Here is a 17,815-nt window from a genome sequence, read left to right on the forward strand (position 1 = left end):
TGCTTCCTGTCAGCCTTCTTGTTTCTGTGATAATATCAGCCCCTTCCCTTCTTCCCATTCAAACTGTCTGCTTCTACTCTTCTGTGGACCACTAAGACGACAAATATTAGAATTATGTCTAATGACTAATTAGGTAATATATGTTGCATGATTGAATGTGTATAACCTATATCAAATTGCTTAATGTCTCAAGGAGGTAAGGGGAGGGAGAGAGAAAATTTGGAACTCAAAAATTGTTTAAATAAATGTTTAAAATTGTCTTCACGTATAACGGGAAAATTTTTATTCAAAATAATTATGTCTCAAGTAAAAGAAAAACAGACTCTTCTGAGTGAGGACCTGAGGGGCCAATTGCTGTTCCAGCTGATATCAAGGCCAGCTCCACTGCTAAATAAGTGTTAGAATTTCAGTCTTCAAATCTGTGTGATATCTTTTTTCATTATTACAGAATGAAAATATTTGCAATGACAGAAGCATATTAAAAATGATAGGAAAATCAGTTCCCTCCAAATAGCAATCAATTCAACAACAATTGGCAAATTGTTCCTATTCAGTCCCTACTCTACTCAATTCATCAGTTAATTTAGCTATTGTAGATTCCTCATTCAAAACTGTCAGTACATCAAAAAGATGTTTGTTGAGCCAGACAAAGTAGTGATCATCATGAAACATTAACCATCTATTTGAGTTTAGCTAGATCAAATCATGGGGTGAAGGGGAAAAAAAGGAGTAAGAAGCTAGATGAAATAGATCAACTTCTGAAAGGATGAAGCTTATCCTCAGCCTATAGGGGTATACTGGAGTATAGGGATCATAGCATCATAAATTCAGAGCTGGAAGGACCACAGAGGTCATCTGACTTTAGAGATGAAGATAAGGCTCAGGAAGTAAAGTGATTGGGGCAGCTAGGTGGCACAGTGGATAAAGCACCAGCCCTGGATTCAGGAAGACCTGAGTTCAAATCTGCCCTCAGACATTTGACACTTACTTGACCCTGGGCAAGTCACTTAACCCCTGTTGCCCTGCAAAACAAACAAACAAAAAAAGAAGTAAAGAGATTTGTCAGTGTCTACAAAGGTAAGTAGCACTCAGGATTTAAATTCAAGGTCAAATCCTGAATGCTTTCCAATGTATCACAATTACAGGATTAGAATCAAAGAAAGAACTAAATGGGACCTCAAAGACCATATAGTCCAAATCTTTCAATTTTACAGCTAAGGAAATTGAGATTTATGGAGGTTAAGTGAGTTGCTCTGGGCCACACAGTCAGTAAGCATCAAAAGTGGGTCACAAAATGATATGGGTCTAAACTGGGGCCAGGTGTCTAAGCAGTTAAGTCACCTGTCCTGTTCTTCATGTGTTCAATGCACCTCAAGTACTACTGGGTTTGGCCCAACATTTTAGAAGCAAAAAGAGAATATGGCAGTCTTCCTGGCACAACAGAGAAAGAATATTCTGGGATAGTAAGAAGTTGGAGTCAAGGTCTGGACAGAGCCATCCAGGACAGAGGAAACCCTGTCAATTTTATCTATTATTAAACTGAACACAGGCAGGATTCATATTAAGAGCTGCTCACATATAGTCTGTATACTGATAAATTCACTGACCAGTAATACTTAACTGAATGGTATAAGGTGTACTGTTTATCTGTCTTTACTAATTAGGATGGGTAGAGGAGAGAAAAGGGAGAAGGCTATTTCTAAGGCAGTAGCTCTCAGGAAGGAACCCACATATCCTTGATTACCAAAGGAGCCAAAAGTAAAAGTAGAAAAAGCCTTGTTTGTCTGATCATATTCCCCCATTCCTATAAACCAAACCAGGAAATGTTTCCTCTTAGGAAACATCCCATGCCTTCCAAACTTCTTTTCTATTTTAAAGTAGTAAATATTTTTAAAACTAACTGGGGTGAGGGAAGAGCTATTCTTGTTAGGGATCTAATACATCTATTCAATTAGATGTATGCTTCTCTCTATTAATAGGTTTGGAGAAAAATTAATTATTTTGGTGGACTATCTTCCATAAAATACATTAAAACATCCCTAAGTATTCTTTAAAACATATAAAGAACAACACATTACCAAAAAGGAAAAAAAATCTGGAGTATGCTCCAAAAAAATTGACCCTTGCAAGCACACACGGAAATGAATGAGACTGTGCAAGCACCCAGAAACCAGAAAAACAAATTCCTTCTCCCACATGTATAGATGTAGTAAATAATGCTATTTTAATTTTTTGTAGCTAGCTAGACATACACATATATGTTATGTTATTTTTCCCTACTAGATGTTTTAGTCAAGTCAGACACATCAGCATTTTACAAAAGTCTCACCAGTCTTTGTTAGTTAAGTGGTTAGTGTTATTCTCACATTATCACTTATCTCCCAATTCCAAACTGCCTAATTTTCCCCCTAGATTACATTTCCTAGAATTGATTTTGATATAATAGATTCCCGGGGCAGCTAGGTGGGCAGTAGATAAAGCACTGGCTCTGGATTCAGGAGGACCTGAGTTCAAATCCGGCCTCAGACACTTGACACTTACTAGCTGTGTGACCCGGGGCAAGTCACTTAACCCTCATTGCCCCGCAAAAATAAATAGATATAATAGATTCCTTAAGTTAATCAAAAACCAAACGGGAAATCTGACATAATTCTCTCAAATAATAAGTCTATATTGCCTCCTTTATAGCACTAACCAAGTGCCATTCTTTGAAATACAGAATACAGAATAAAGCTTAAAGAAAATCAGTGCTTTTAAGTTTGTAACTGCTCAATACTATGTAAATAACTTGTAGGTCCTCCAAAATAAAGTGAGGATACAATTCCATTTTAAATCATCCTAGCTTTGAAAAAATGAACAGAACTCAAATAGTCCAAACAATACCTGCCCAATAATATTGGAACCAAGGAATTAAAGAGACATGTAGACTGAAAACGCAGAAGTAAAATCCAACATGCTGTTTACCACATTCAGATTACATCCATATTTTTCCCTAACAATCGATGTGATCATTTCATAAACTTTTCTTTGTAATCTAAATTAGTTTTAAAAAATGATTTGGTTTCTAGGAGTAAGAAAAGACCCCTCATTTGCATATAATAGCCTTTATGGAATGCGGCAGCTTGAAGAACCAAGTAGCACAGCATCTCTTGCTTCCACAGTTACAACGAACCTCCGTGGTCATCTAGTTTAACCATACAAATTATTAAGAAGAGTCTGCTATACGACATACAGAAATAGTTGAGGTGGCAGAAAGCAGAATTCATCATATAAGTGTTGACTGAGATCTTGCAAGGCAATATCCACAAACTGTAAGGTCACTGAAAATCTATATTTGAGCCTCGTGAACTTCCAAATGGATGGGTCACCTCAACTACCTAGGTATTGTCTCTAATGATAACAACAGCAACTAGCATTTACATATTTTTAGGTTATACATGTGCAACCATGTTAAATATATTTTCCACATTAGTCATGTTGTGAAAGAACAATCAGAACAAAAGGGGAAAACCTCAAGAAAGAAAAAAAAAAAAACAAACAAAAAAGTGAAAATAGTATGTTCCAATCTGAGTTCAGATTCCACAGTTCTTTTTCTGGATGTGGAAACCATTTTCCATCATGAGTCCTTTGGAATTGTCTTGGATCATTGTATTGCTGAGAGAAGCTAAGTCTATCCCAGTTGATCATCGCACAATGCTGCTGTTAGTGTACAATGTTCTCTTGGTTCTACTCATTTCACTCGGCATCAATTCATGTAAGTCTTTCCAGGTTTTTCTGAAATCTGCCTGCTCATCACATCCTCTCAATTTCCAATTCTTTACCACTGCAAAAAGAGCTGCTATAAATATTTTTGTATGTGTGGGTCCTTTTCCCTTTTCTGTGATCTCTTTGGGATACAGACCTAGTAGTGATACTGCTGGGTCAAAGGGTATGCAGTTTTACAACCCTTTGGGTATAGTTCTAAATTTGCTCTCCCTAGAATGGTTGTATCAGTTTCACAATTTCACCATCAATACATTAGTGTTCAAATTTTCCCACATCTCCAACATTTGTCATTTTTCTTTTTTGCCATATTAGGTTATCTGATAGGTGTGAGGTGGTACCTGAGTTGTTTTTCTGGGAAACTTTGGGGGGGGGGGGGTTGGGCAATGAGGGCTAAGTGACTTGCCCAAGGTCACACAGCTAGTAAGCGACAAGTGTCTGAGGTCGGATTTGAACTCAGGTCCTCCTGACTCCAGGGCCAGTGCTCTATCCACTGCACCACTTAGCTGCCCCCCTGAGTTGTTTTAATATGTATTTCTTTAATCAATAGTGATTTAGAACATTTTTTCCATATAACTATAGATGATGGCTTTAATTTCTTCATCTGAAAACTGCCTGTTCCTATCCTTTGACCATTTCTCAATTGGGGAATAATGTGTATTCTTATAAGTTTTATTCAGTTCTTTATATATTTTAGAAATGGGTCAGAAACACTGTAAAAATTGCTTCCCAGATTTCTAAACAGCATTTATATTTGTGAAGCATTATACTTACATGATCTCATTTAATTCTCATAACAACCCTGTGAGGTAGGTGCTATTATCATCACCATTTTATAGATGAGGAAACTGAGGCAAGACTTAAGTGAGCTTGCCCAGGGTCACACAGCTATTAAGTATCTGAGGCAGGCTTCACACTTAGGTCTACCTAGCTGCCCGAAAATCAAGACTACAATGTATTTACCTTCATAGCACCTTATCTATGTTTTCTGTATATTTGCCACACGTGGTCTACCCACCCAATGCCCCATACTATTCTCTGGGCATAATGAGGAAGCCAAAGACTACATAGGCTTATCAATTTCGCCCCCTTGCTCCTGCTATGTGACCAGCTAACCATCTTTTTTTTTTTTTTTTTTGGGCAGGGCAATGAGGGTTAAATGACTTTCCCAGGGTCACGCAGCTAGTAAGCGTCAAGTGTCTGAGGCCGAATCTGAACCCAGATCCTCCTGAATCCAGGGCCGATGCTTTATCCACTGCGCCACCTAGTTGCTCCCTCACCATCTTTTTTGTTACATTTTTATGATTTCTCTGGTGAGATGCTTTACATGGACCCATTTTCTTTATTTCTACCCATAACAGAAAAATACAATCATTCAAAGGCTAAATAATATTTATGATGATGAAAACAATTAAGGGATATTTGAAGAATTGGTCAAAAGGCATTGTTAGTTTAAACAAAAAAAAGTACCAGAGAAAATATTTGAAACTGTATTTAACATTCTAGAGAAAAATATTCCAATGTGTACTAACAAAAGTCTTTTAAACACAGACATAGAAAGTTTTGAGTCCTGTTCTTCTAACAACATTTCTGAGCTAGAAAGGAGTTTAGCTATGAATCAATCAGCTGAGAATAGTAAGGGAACCAGTAGTCTAAGGTCTAAATACCAATTTTCCTGAGTTTCTGGGCCCATAGAAAAAGAGGTTGCTTCTTCCCCATCATTAAGTTAAAATTTGTTATTACAGTTGTAAAGATCAGAGGCATCAAACTCAAAGTTCCTATATCTTGAGAGTCACTAGAACCAGATTAAAATGTTTAATAAGGAAAAATAAAATAAAATACAGTGTTAATTTGTGGTTTTCTAAGTCAACATACGGCCATCAGGGATCCAGGTCTATTTTAGTTTGACACCCTGATATAGATCATCTGGATTCCCACCTCCCACTCCAGGTTCAGGCAAGAAACTGACCCAGGCAGTTCCCCAATCCACTTCCATTCTAGGGTTTGTTTTCCTACCCCATTGACAAAATAACTACATCAAATCTAAGCTAACCCTCAAGGAGAAAAGGGAAAACCAACTTCCTTAGTAAGCCATTTCATTGTTTAACTACCTCAATAGAAAGATATCCTTTACATCTCCTTTAAGTCAACTTTTCCAGGTCTAACCTCTCTGCTGACCCCGTCTCACATCTCCAACTGCCTACTGGACATCTCAGACTGTATCTCAGAATACATGGTAGGGTGATAAATTGTAAGAAAACTGGAATTGGGGGGGGGGGCTGAGAGGGTAGCCAAAGGTGAATTCATTATCTTTCCCCCAAAACCTTCCCCTCTTCCTCATGTCCCTATTACTTACTGTTGAGGGTACCATCACCCTCCCAGCCAGTCACCTAGTCTGGCAACCTAGGGGTCATCTTCCACTCTTCACTCATACCCAATATGCAATCTGTTGCCAAGATTTTACCTTCTTAATGTCTCTTGAATGCATCCCCCTTCTCTCCTCCAGCACTGACATCACCCTGGTATAGGTCCTCATCGGATCACACCTAGACTATTGCAGTAACTTGCTGGTAGGTCTCCCAGGCACAAGTATTTCCCCACTTTGATGTCAAAGTGATTGTCCTAAATTGAAAATCTGACCATGGCTCTCAGTCTCTGTCACTCTCTCACACACCATCGCCACCCCCCCCCCAAATAAATTCCAGTAAGTACCCTAAGACTTAGTAACACTGGCTTCCTCATTATTGTTTTTTGTTGTTGTCCAGTCATTTTCCAATTTCCAATTCCTCAAACTCCACATTCCATCCCCTCTAACCGTAGACATGGACTATGCATGGACTGCTGTTGCCTCATCTCTGCATTCTGACTTTCTTGGCTACCTTCAATTCCCATCTAAAATCCCACCTTTTATAGGAAGTCTTTTCTTAATTCTAATACCTTTCTGCCATTGATTATTTCTAATTTATTCTGTATATAGATTGCTTCTTACATAATTTTTTACCAGTTGTCTTTTCCCACTGGACTGTGAGCTTCTTAAGAGCAAGGACTGGCTTTTGCCTTTCTTTGGATCCCCAGGACTTAGCAGTGTAGCTAGCACATAACAGGCTCCTAATAAATGTTTGCTGACTGACTTTAAGTCTAAATTCCCTTATATAATTGAAGCCCCTCTCCACTTAATTCTGTTACAAATTATTATGAAGAATAACTGGTCACCAACCTATGTATAACAATTTCACAGGCTCATGTCTCTTCTAGTATCTGCTTTAGCATTTTCACTATATAAAAAAGGAGTCATTTTCTTCATTAGCTCTTAACACTTAGACTTTAATAGCATGTGTTTGTGACATACAAAAACTTCTTATAAAAGGAAATAAAGCCAAAAATAAAACATTTAAGCAAGATGGAAAGGAATTTTAAAAAACATTTGAGAGAGAGAGAGACTGTGTGTGTGTGTGTGTGTGTGTGTGTGTACATACTACTCAGAGGACCACAATATAATATTAACATTCAGAAAATAAATTGATGGTACCTGTGTTAGCTCCAGTCTTAAGTTCCCTGCCCAACTGTTGCTTTATCAGTTTTTCAGTCATAGCCAATTCTTTGTGACCCCATTTGGAATTTTCTTGGCAAAGATACTAGAGTGATTTTCCATTTCCTTCTCCAGCTCATTTTACAGATAAGAAAACTGAGGCAAACAGGGTTAAGTGATTTGACCAGAGTCACAAAGCTAGAAAGTATCTGAGGTCACATTTGAACTCAGGAAGTCTTCCTGTCTCCAGGCCCTGCTTTCTATCCACTTCCCAGCTGTCCCTTCCCTTAGAAGATATGGCTTCAAGTCCCCACCACCTCTTACACATACTGGCTGGTGGACCCTGGACAAATCATATAAACTTGGAGTTCCCTAAGCAATTCTCTATGACAAAAATTATAGCAGAGTTGCTGATTTGCATTGATTGAGGGAATTTTCTTACCAAGAGTTCATTAAGGGGGCAGCTAGGTGGCGCGGTGGATAAAGCACCAGCCCTGGATTCAAGAGGACCTGAGTTCAAATACGGTCTCAGACACTTGACACTTATTAGCTGTGTGACCCTGGGCAAGTCACTTAACTCTTATTGCCTTGCAACCCCCCCCCCCAAAAAACAAACAAAAACATCCATATATATGCATATATGTGTGTATATATACACACACAATACATATACTTATATACCAAGAATTCACTAAGCTTATCAACTCACCAATATGTTAAAATGATAAATAAGCACAAATATAGGTAATTATAGGCAGCGAGATGGCTTCAAAGTCAGGAAGAACTGGGTTCAAGTTCTGCTTCTGACACATACTGGCATGTGAGTCCAGGCAAGTCACTTAAACTCTCTGTGCTCCAAGACAACTAGGCCTAAAAGTTGCAAAGAAGGTGTAGCCCTGCAGTTGTATGGGGAATTTCATCACCTAGGAGTTCCCTGTACCAGTGAATCACAGGTTCAGTATCTATCTGAATACATATGCCTTCAAGAACAAAAAATATACAATCAAAATTTGTTTTGCCAAGGCACAAACTAACTGCCTCTATGACGAGCAAACAGCTATCCATCGATTAAAACATTAAATTGAGAATTAAAGTAATAGAATCATATTTTAATTCAGCAAACATCAAGTGCCTACTATATATTCAAAGCAGTACGGTAGGTGCTCAGAATAAAAAGACAAAAAACAACTGTAGCTGAGACAGGGAGGTTGGTGAGAAATCAGAGGTGATTTCACAAAGGAGCTGGAAGGGAAGAGAAGGATTATGGGAGTTGAAGAGGAAGTAACTTTCAGGCATTGAGGTAGTAACCTGTACAAAGGCAGGGAAGAAAAGGGAAAGCCAATTCTGGGGAAACACTCTGAATGTAGAGTGAAAAAGGGGAAGCGATATCAAATAGGGCTGGAAAAGTGGGCTGCAGAGACTGCAGATGGCCTTAAATGCCAAGCTAAGCAGTGTGTGTTTCTTTTTAGAGGTAAAGAGGGGCTGATGAAAGTTTCTGAGTAACACGATCAGACTTGTGCCTTAGGAAGATTATTTTGGTGGGCCTGTGGAGGCTTAGACTGGAGAAGTACCAATTAGGACATTATTAGAGTCATTCAGACAAGAGGAGGATGGCCACAAGGATGGAAAAAAGAGAATGTTTGGAGAGAGATTGTAGAGGCAGAATCCAGAGGGTCAGGGAGAGAAAGGAGTCTAGTCTACAAGTGACGCCCAGGTTAAAATCGGGGTGACCAGAATGATGGTGCTCCCCAAAAGAAGTTTTCAGGATGGGGTTTGGGTTGGGAGGGCAGATAAATGATTATGTTTTGGACATGTTGAGTTTAAGAGACCAAGGGGTCATCCAGAAAGTGTCTTTAAGGCAGCTGAGATCAGAGGTTAAGGTTAGGCTGGAAAGGATCTCAGAAGTGACCTGGTCCAACACTTTCATTTTACAGATAAGGAAACTGATGACCACAAGTAGTGGTGACTAAAGGCAAGACATTCCCCATTCATCCTTATCTGGAAGTCCAATCTCTCTGTCCTTCAGTTATCTCCCAAGCCACCGTTGTTGCCTCACACGTTCCTCTCCTGACCTCATAGTTTATCAACGTTGACCCCCTACAGTTAACCAGTTCAACTCTAAACTTTCTGAGCCTTTGCCCCTTTTGTTCTATCAATGCTCAGACCTCCCCAAACTCCAACCCTGGATAATTCCCACCGTCTGCTTCCTCTACTCCTAAATTATGCAACAGGGCTGACTTGCATCTCTCCACCAGATTTCTGTTATCCGATCCGAACTCAGCCCCTCACACAGTAAGGCCATCCTTGTACTTCTTCCTAATTTATTCCTTAATCCACTCCCCACTGAGACTATTCTGAATTTATTCTCAAGTTTCCAGTACCACCCCTCTTCCTCCCAATTGACTCTCCACTTGAGGCCCTTACCTCAGACTTTACTGAGAAAATTGGAATGGGAGCTACTGAAGTCAGGGACTGATTTTGCCTTTCTTTGTGATTTCAACGCTTAGTGCAGTGCAAGGAACGTAATAAGCACTTAAAAAATGCTGCTGACTGACTTGACTGACCTGAGCTCCCTCTTCTTTGCTTCTCTACATATCAAAACTATGAGTTCTCTCCTTTTTTTCCCATTCTACAAAGGATACATATTTTTTCCTTGCCAAGGCCAATCCATATATACCCTAGATCCCATTGCCTCTGGTGTTTCCTCCTAGAAGACTGCCCCCAACAATCACCACATCTCTCTTTAATCTTCAATCTCTCTCTTTCTACTCATTTTTTCCCATGCTTAAATCTGTACATCCTGGAAAAAAAACCCCTCACTAAATGTATCGTCCTATAGAACCTTTCTTTCACAGCCAAACTCTTTGAAAAGGCTATGTGTTTGTCTCTACTTACTTGCTCCTCCAACCCACTGCAATCTGGCTAATTTGAAACTATTCTCTGCCAAATTTGATGGGCTCTTCTCAACAGTGATTCTTTCTGACCTTTCTTCTACATCATTTGGTGCTCCCTTCTTGGTTTTCTTCCTTCTTGACCATGACTCCCCCTGCTCAGCCTCTTTTGCTGATTCTTCATCCACATCACACCCCCTAACTGTAAGTGTACCCCAAAACCCTGCCCTGAGTCCTCTTCTCCCCTACAATATGATCCCTTCTCAAAATGATTTCTAAAAACTGAAGGAGATGCTAAATTTCAGTTAAAGATTAGTGGGAAAATAAAGACATATATTTTCTCCATCCAAGTTCACAGCCCCTTAAATTTTTTGTTTTTGTTTTTTTAGTGAGGCAATTGGGGTTAAGTGACTTGCCCAGGGTCACACAGCTAGTAAGTGTTAAGTGTCTGAGGTCGGATTTGAACTCAGGTACTCCTGAATCCAGGGCCGGTGCTCTATCCACTGCGCCACCCAGCTGCCCCTTAAAATTTATCCATGTTAAGAAGTTGTGCTCTTTATGATAGATTAGTGATCTCATCAGCCTTCTCTGTGTAGGTCAGTACTCCTAGTCTCTTTCCGAGGCTCCTCACATCTGCAATTGCCTATTAAAAGACATTCTGAACTTGATCTTCTTTCTGTAGGCATCTCAAATTCAACAAGTCTAAAACCACGCCATTATCCTTCTTTTCAAATTCTGCTTCTGAAGACACCACCATTGTTCTGGTCAACCAGGTTTGCAACCTTAGTTCGACCTTCTCACTCTTCTTCTTACAACACATTCCCCAATCATTTGCCAAATCTTACTGCTTTCTACCTTATCACTCATACCGGTCCCCTTTTCTCCACTCTCATAGCTACAAACCCCTGGGTTCAGATCCTTTTCACTTCTTGCCTAAATTAATTGGTAGCCGTGACTCAAAAGTCTCTTTCCACTCTAATAATCCTCCACGTAGCTTAAAAACAAGTGACATGCCTAAAGTACAAGTCTAACTAAGTCACTCAATGTCACTTAATAAGAGTCTCCTTATTGCCCTTAGAATCAAATATAAACCCCTCTATTTAGCTTTTAAATCATTCACAACCCAGCCCCAATCTATCTTTCAAACCTTATGAGACATGATCCTTCTTCCTGCACTCTGTGCAGAAATCAATCAACATTTATTTATTAAGTGCCAAGTGTGCCAGGCATGTGTTAGGCTCTGGGGATTAAAAAAAAAAAACAATAACCAAGATGAAAATGTTTCTACCCTCAATCAGCTTATTCTTTCAGGAAAACAGTATGCACATCTAGAAGGAGATACAAAATAAAGCCAAACTAAATTGAGGTACGGAGGACAACCGTAAGACTAGCCTTCCTAACAGTTTCTTTCACCTCTCTTCTCCATGCCTTTGCATTGGCTGCTTCTCATGCCTGGAACGCACTCTTTTCCTTACCACCATCTCTCAGAATCACTTGTTTTCTCCAAAACTCAGCTAAAACAATACCTTCTAGGGAAACCTTTCCCAAATCTCCCCAGCTGCAGGTGCTCTTCCCTTTACAACAATCTTGTATTCATTTTATTTGTATTCATTTTATACATAAAAACTTACAGGTGTACACGTTACCTTCTTTGATAAAATGAAAACTTTCCCCAATGCCTGTTACATAGCTATAAACTATTCGTGCAGCAATCTAACAAATGCTATATCATGTTATTTGGGGCTGAACCTGTGATGCCACTGGCATCCCAAAGTGGAAACTTTTCCCCTCTATCAATACAAATTAGCAACTATTTTCCAACTAACAATCTTAAGAGTTACTAATGACTTGCCCAAGGTGCTGGGCAGGAACAGCCAGGATGCTGCAGAGACAACACTGACTCCACAGCAGGTCCTCCATCCACTATGGTTTGGGTGCCTCTATATTACAATGCCATTCACAGCTAAAATTAGAATAAATACTGTTTTCATGAGCTAAGAATCATTAAGATTTTAATAGAAGCCCAAATCAATTAGCTAATATTTTAAACCCTCATATGAAAATCCCTATAAACCTGATATTTTCTGCAATTATATTGACTTTAGTTACAAATTCTAAAAGTTATGTTTGTATATATGCATTTATATGTGTACATACATTACATACAAACATACTTTTTTAAAAGACTCGAAGTCAGTTCCTGAGACAGTTTTCCTTACTATAACAAATACAAAATAGAGCAAAGAAACAAAACAAACATCAACTGGTTCTTATGTAAAATACTTTGAAAATATAATCAGTGCACAAGAAAATCAACAGGCTACATAGTGAAAACCATTACAGCATTAATCTTACTGCAATTTCAGGAAGACTAACATTCATTTCAGAATTTTCCAATATGCTTTATTATATAAAAGGAATGATAAAGTCTTTTATAATACCTTAAAAAAACTGAACAAAATAGGTGGATCAAATGTTTACTTTATCTTTCCTTAAACCACAAACTGGTCTAACTAATTCTACTTGTACTTTACAAAGAAAGGTCAAACTTGATCACTTAAAACCCAATATGGAGAAGTTCTTAAACTGTTCAGAAGAGTAGCTGGGAAATCAATCAACAAGCGTTTAACAGTCACTAGGGGGTCATGTACTATGCCAAGCACTGAGGATACAAAGAGAAAGGAAAAAACAAAAATAAAACCACACAAAAACCAATAACAGTTCCTGCTGCCCTTAAGAAGCTTCCTATATGTCTAAAGGCCTACATAACTATGTCTCAGTTAGTATTAACATTCCCTGTAATACAGAGGAACACTCAGGTAGTGAAGAGAGCATCAGCCTTAGAACTGAATCCTATGTCACTTTGATTCCAGTCAATACTTGAACTACCCTACCATCCCAGGTCTGTTGTAAAGAAACAGTTCTGTAAACCGCTACAAAACTATAGCAATGTGAGCTATCATTATTCATCGAGAATGGTGAAATACTTATAATGGCAACAGAAAAAAATATTTAGGATCAGAGTCAGGGAATCAAAAGGAGTAATTTTATACTTCATAGGATAATAACCACAAGACAAACTACCCAATATTTCACCTTTGGACTTCAATGATTTTCAGCAGCCTTGAAAAAGCTTATTGGTTAACCAAAGCATAAGTTATTGCTTGCCCTAGGCAAGTGTCTATTTGAAAGGCTGATTCACAGTGCTTTGTATACCCAAGGCATTTTCATCTTTATTTCTGCAGTGCTTACTACTTAGGCACTTCTTATAAGTGTCTTAGCCAGCAGTTCTCAAAATTGACTCCTACCCTTGACCCAGGAGAAGAGCATTAACTGTGTAAATGATGGGTTAGAATAGAGCCAGGGGTTCTTAGCCTTTTTTGTGGGTCATGGACCCCTCTGGGAGGTGGATAAAAGCCTACAGACAGACCTCTCTCTTCTCAAAATAATGCGTTTTTAATAATTGAAGGAATACTAAATTTCAGTTAGAGATTTGTGAAAATAAAGGTATTCCCCCCATTTAAGTTCATGGACCCCCTGAAATTTATCAATCCATGGACCTGACAACCCCTGAAGAGTGGGTAGACTCCAGGTTAAGAATACCTGACTTGAAGCTTTGATTCTGTCTGCACACCAGCATGCATTCTTAGGAGAGAATAAAGACAGATCAATACAGCACTCTGTACAATGCCTAGCACAGCACCATCTGTTATTAGATATAAATTTTGTACTGTTTTTTTTAAGGTAATGAGCAAAAAAAGCTCTTTGATAGTTACCAGTTGATGGTTCACTACCTACAAATCCTAAATTTTCTAAGAAAGAAGTTGGAGAACCTAGGTTTAATAACTGTAAAATACATAACATATATAATGGCACAACTTTTCTCTTATCCATATATGTTTACTGAATTTAATTCATCCAGCAAAAGCAGGAGACAAGGAATGAGTAAGGAAATAAATTCAAGGCATACAGGTATATCCAAAACCTTGGTGTAACAAATTGGCTTTGTATTTTTATAAAATTAAAATTTCATGAGAAAAGGTTAAGAGGTTACTTCAGCCTTGTCCTTATTAACAGACATGCCAAAATAAATTTAAAAGGACGCAATATCAAATTAGTAATTGCTTTTTTGGCTACTCAACAGAGAAAAGTAAAAATTAATTCATTCCATTATTGGTTTGACCAATAGAGATGAAAGGCTTTTATTCCTGAAAAAAATGGAGGTAGTCCTCAGATTTTTAGTACCTTTAAAAAAGACACCCCCGTTCCCCCAAAAAACAACAACAGGTTAACAAGTATGTCTTTATTTATTTTTAAATTAAGAAATAACCTATTTAAAGCAACATCAGAATCTTAAATCAGCAATCAATGACGTTGCTATATTTCTTTAATGTCTCCAACAGTTTGGAAGAAAAACACTTAAGCCTTCACATGGTCCCCTAGGAGTTTAATATAAGATACCACTAATATGAATTCAAAATAGAGATGCAAACTAATTCTTAAATGCAGTTTTCAGGTGAATTTTCAAGGTTTTGGAAAACAAAAGAGCAAATGTTTAAATGTCATCTTTCAAAAGTGCCATCAGAATGATCATGATGCTGAAGCTAAATAATTTTCTTGTTTCAGGGGAAAGGGTGGAGGTTGGAACCGTGGCCCTTCTCAATGAGAATTTGTCTATTTCCTTTTCCCAAGGTTAAAAGAGATGTCATTTAAACACAAATAACTTCACATTTTTTTTAAAGATGGAGATTTTCTAACATAAATATCCTGTAATAGGTGCATCCGATTTGTAAAAATCTGTCTATGATAAATAAGAGGGCATTGGAAGTGGGGGAAGAATGGTGAAGGGGGGAGGGAGGGGGAGAGAGGAACATTCTTGTTTCTAAGATGCTTTTGTTATCATTTTTTGCTTTAGCTCCTAAGGTATATTTTGCAAGGTATACAAAACTATACATTACAAATACACTAGCAATGGCAGGGTCCCATTAATAACCACCAAAGGAATGAAGTTTCTTGGATTCTGTTTTATCTTTAAAATAAAAAATAGCAAAATAAACTGAGACCAAAAAGGTCACATAAAACAGGCTCATTGCATCACAAACAAGTTAATCTATTTGACTTTAGCCAAATGGGTTACAACAAACATCTTCATCAAGTTTTGCTATTCTCTATTTGTTTATAGTTCTCTAACACGTGACATTAGGGTTGGGGTGGATGCTGAATACACACACATATACACGTGTGTGCACAAGTGGAGTTTTTCTAGATGACTTATTTAAAAAAAATAAATATAAATACCAAAAAAAAATGTACTAGAATAAATTAAATGGAAAACAAGAGTTAGTTCATACCACAAAAAGGACAAGATCAAAACAAGATCAAGGTATTTCTAATTGAAATGGCACTGTTACCTTCACTAGCTAATTCCTGGTCAAAGGTTTTTTGGTTTCTAGTCAATGAAGATATGGAAATCAAATGAATGCTCAGTTACTGAGAAGTAGCACTGATTGTTAACCCTTTTTTATACTCTTAACAACAAAGTAGAGTGTTTAGTATATCTCATGATTTTTCAATTCCAGAGTAATTTTTTTCTTCAAGGGTTTAGCATACAAATCTGCTGCTTGGGGGGAGGGGGGGTAGAGAGAAGGCCCGGGAAAGGGAGGAGACTGTTCCACAGGCATGTTGCACTTACATAACCTCAAAGTACTTAGCGTAAAAACTCAAATTTCTAAGACTACAATTAAAAAGCACGCATTCCTTTTCTAGCTTAAAAAGCAAGAACACTTCCGATGTCACCTAACAGGATAGTCCTTATCCAACGAACACCATGAAAGTGGTCCAAATGCTTGGGTCACTTAAAACACCAAGCAGCTGCCTCAAAAAAAGAAAAAAATATATTTAAAATTGAATGATTAAAAAAAAAAAGGCCCAATCCACAAGGTTAAGAACGGCAATGTCGGTACTATCTTTGGGGAATCTTTTAAAAAAATAACATGAATCTTAAGAAAAAATATTTTTAAATCCGTGGAAAAAAATGCTAGCCTAAGAACGTCATTTCAGGGACCATCTTTACTGAACCGAAAGAAAGGAAAAGGGAAAGAGGCGCAGACGGTGAGAGCCTCGCCCCCCGAGGCTAGGGGCGGACCGCTGGACCCACCGCCCAGAGCTCCCTCTCCCCGGGCTCCGTCCCTCCTCTCCCTCGATCCCCGGGGGGTGATAATCCCTCCCGATCCCCGGCCCCGCGGCACGCACCTTGTGGCAGGCCGGGCAGGTGGGCAGGGGGCTGCCGTGGCCCGGGGAGCTCTTGCCGCCGCCGTGGCCGCCCGGGCCGCCGCTGAGGCTGCTCTGGATCTGCGTGAGCTCCTGGCGCAGCACCTGCTTCTGGTGGAAGCTGAAGGCCGGGTGGTTGGAGGCCATGGTGAAGAGCAGCAGGAACTCATCGCCCGTGCGGCCCTCGTTGAGCTGCAGCCCGTAGTTGTGGATGATGGAGTCGATGTGCGTGAGCGTGCGGTAGAGCACCCCCGCCGCCTCGCGCTGCTCCGAGCCCAGCAGCGCCAGCGACACCAGCAGCTTGCTGCGCACCACCTCGTCCGTCAGGTTGGTCAGGCTGCCCAGGTCGGCCGGGTTGTTGGCCTTGATCTCCGAGTCCCGCAGCGAGTGGTAGTCTTTGCGGGCCAGGTCCTCCAGGCACGAGCCCAGGAAACGCAGCTCGAGCGGGATGCACAGGTCCAGGAGGCCGCACAGGAACTCCACCCGCTGCGGGGAGGGCAGCTCCGAGAACCAGCGGTACACGCCGTCCCTCTGCAGCGGGCACCGCTTCTCCACCATGCTGCCCTGGCCGGGGCCGCCGCCGCCGCTCCGGGAGCCCGGGGGCAGTCGGGCCAGGGACACGCGCACGGCCGGGGGGCCCGGGGCCGAGGGCCGGGGGGAGCGGCCGGGGGGCGGCCGCGGCGGCGGGGGCTGGGACGCGCTGCGGCCCGGGGCCGGGGTCGGCGCGGGCGGCGGCGGCGGCGGGCGCGGCGGGGCGGGGGGGCGCAGCTCGGCGGGGCCCCCCGCCAGGTGCCGGCGGCGGCGGCGGCTGGGCGGGGTCGGGGGCCCCGCGGGAGGAGGCCCGGGGGGGGCCGGCGGCCCCTCCTCTCAGAGCCGGAGCGGCGGCGGCCGGGGGCGGCGGCGACGGCGGCGAGCGGCCTCCTGCTCCCCGCTCACGGGGAGGCTCCTTCCCACCGCCCGTCCCCAGCGGCGGACGGTGCGCGGCGGTGGCGGCGGCGGCTGCTCCTCGTCGTCGTCGTCGTCGTCGCCCCGGAGGCGGCCGCCCCCATCTCCCCCCGCGCCGCAGGGTCTGTCACTGCGGGGCGCTCCCCACGGGGTTCAGCCCGGCCATGCCGGCCCGCGCCGGGCGCCGCCGCCTCCGCCTCCGCCTGCGGCTCCTCAGGGGCGGCCGGCGGTTAGCACAGAAGCCGAGCCCGAGCCGGGGTCTTCGCGGCCGCCGCCCTCGCCGCCTCTAGCGCCTTCCCGGCTGACGGTCGCCCTCCCCTCCCCCCGCGATGCCTCGGGGCTCTCTGGGGTCCCTCCGCGCCGGCCGCCGCCGAAAGAATTCCCCTTCCCTCAGGGCCGAGGTGGAGGGACACTCAAC

The 17,815-nt window shown here is 41.4% G+C and overlaps 1 protein-coding gene across 2 annotated transcripts in view; it reads right to left on the reverse strand.

Annotated features, from left to right (window-relative positions):
- The window catches only part of ZCCHC14 (zinc finger CCHC-type containing 14), a 121,657-nt gene extending 104,592 nt beyond the window's left edge, over positions 1-17,065 (reverse strand). For both annotated transcript variants that reach the window (XM_043983343.1, XM_043983342.1), the window contains exon 1: positions 16,435-17,065. In XM_043983343.1, the coding sequence (XP_043839278.1) occupies positions 16,435-17,010 (576 nt within the window). In that variant the 5' untranslated portion in view covers positions 17,011-17,065. The remainder of the gene's footprint in view (positions 1-16,434) is intronic.
- Positions 17,066-17,815: the final 750 nt, after the last annotated feature.

This window comes from Dromiciops gliroides, chromosome 2 (assembly GCF_019393635.1).
Source record: "Dromiciops gliroides isolate mDroGli1 chromosome 2, mDroGli1.pri, whole genome shotgun sequence".
In the NCBI taxonomy this organism is placed as follows: domain Eukaryota; kingdom Metazoa; phylum Chordata; class Mammalia; order Microbiotheria; family Microbiotheriidae; genus Dromiciops; species Dromiciops gliroides.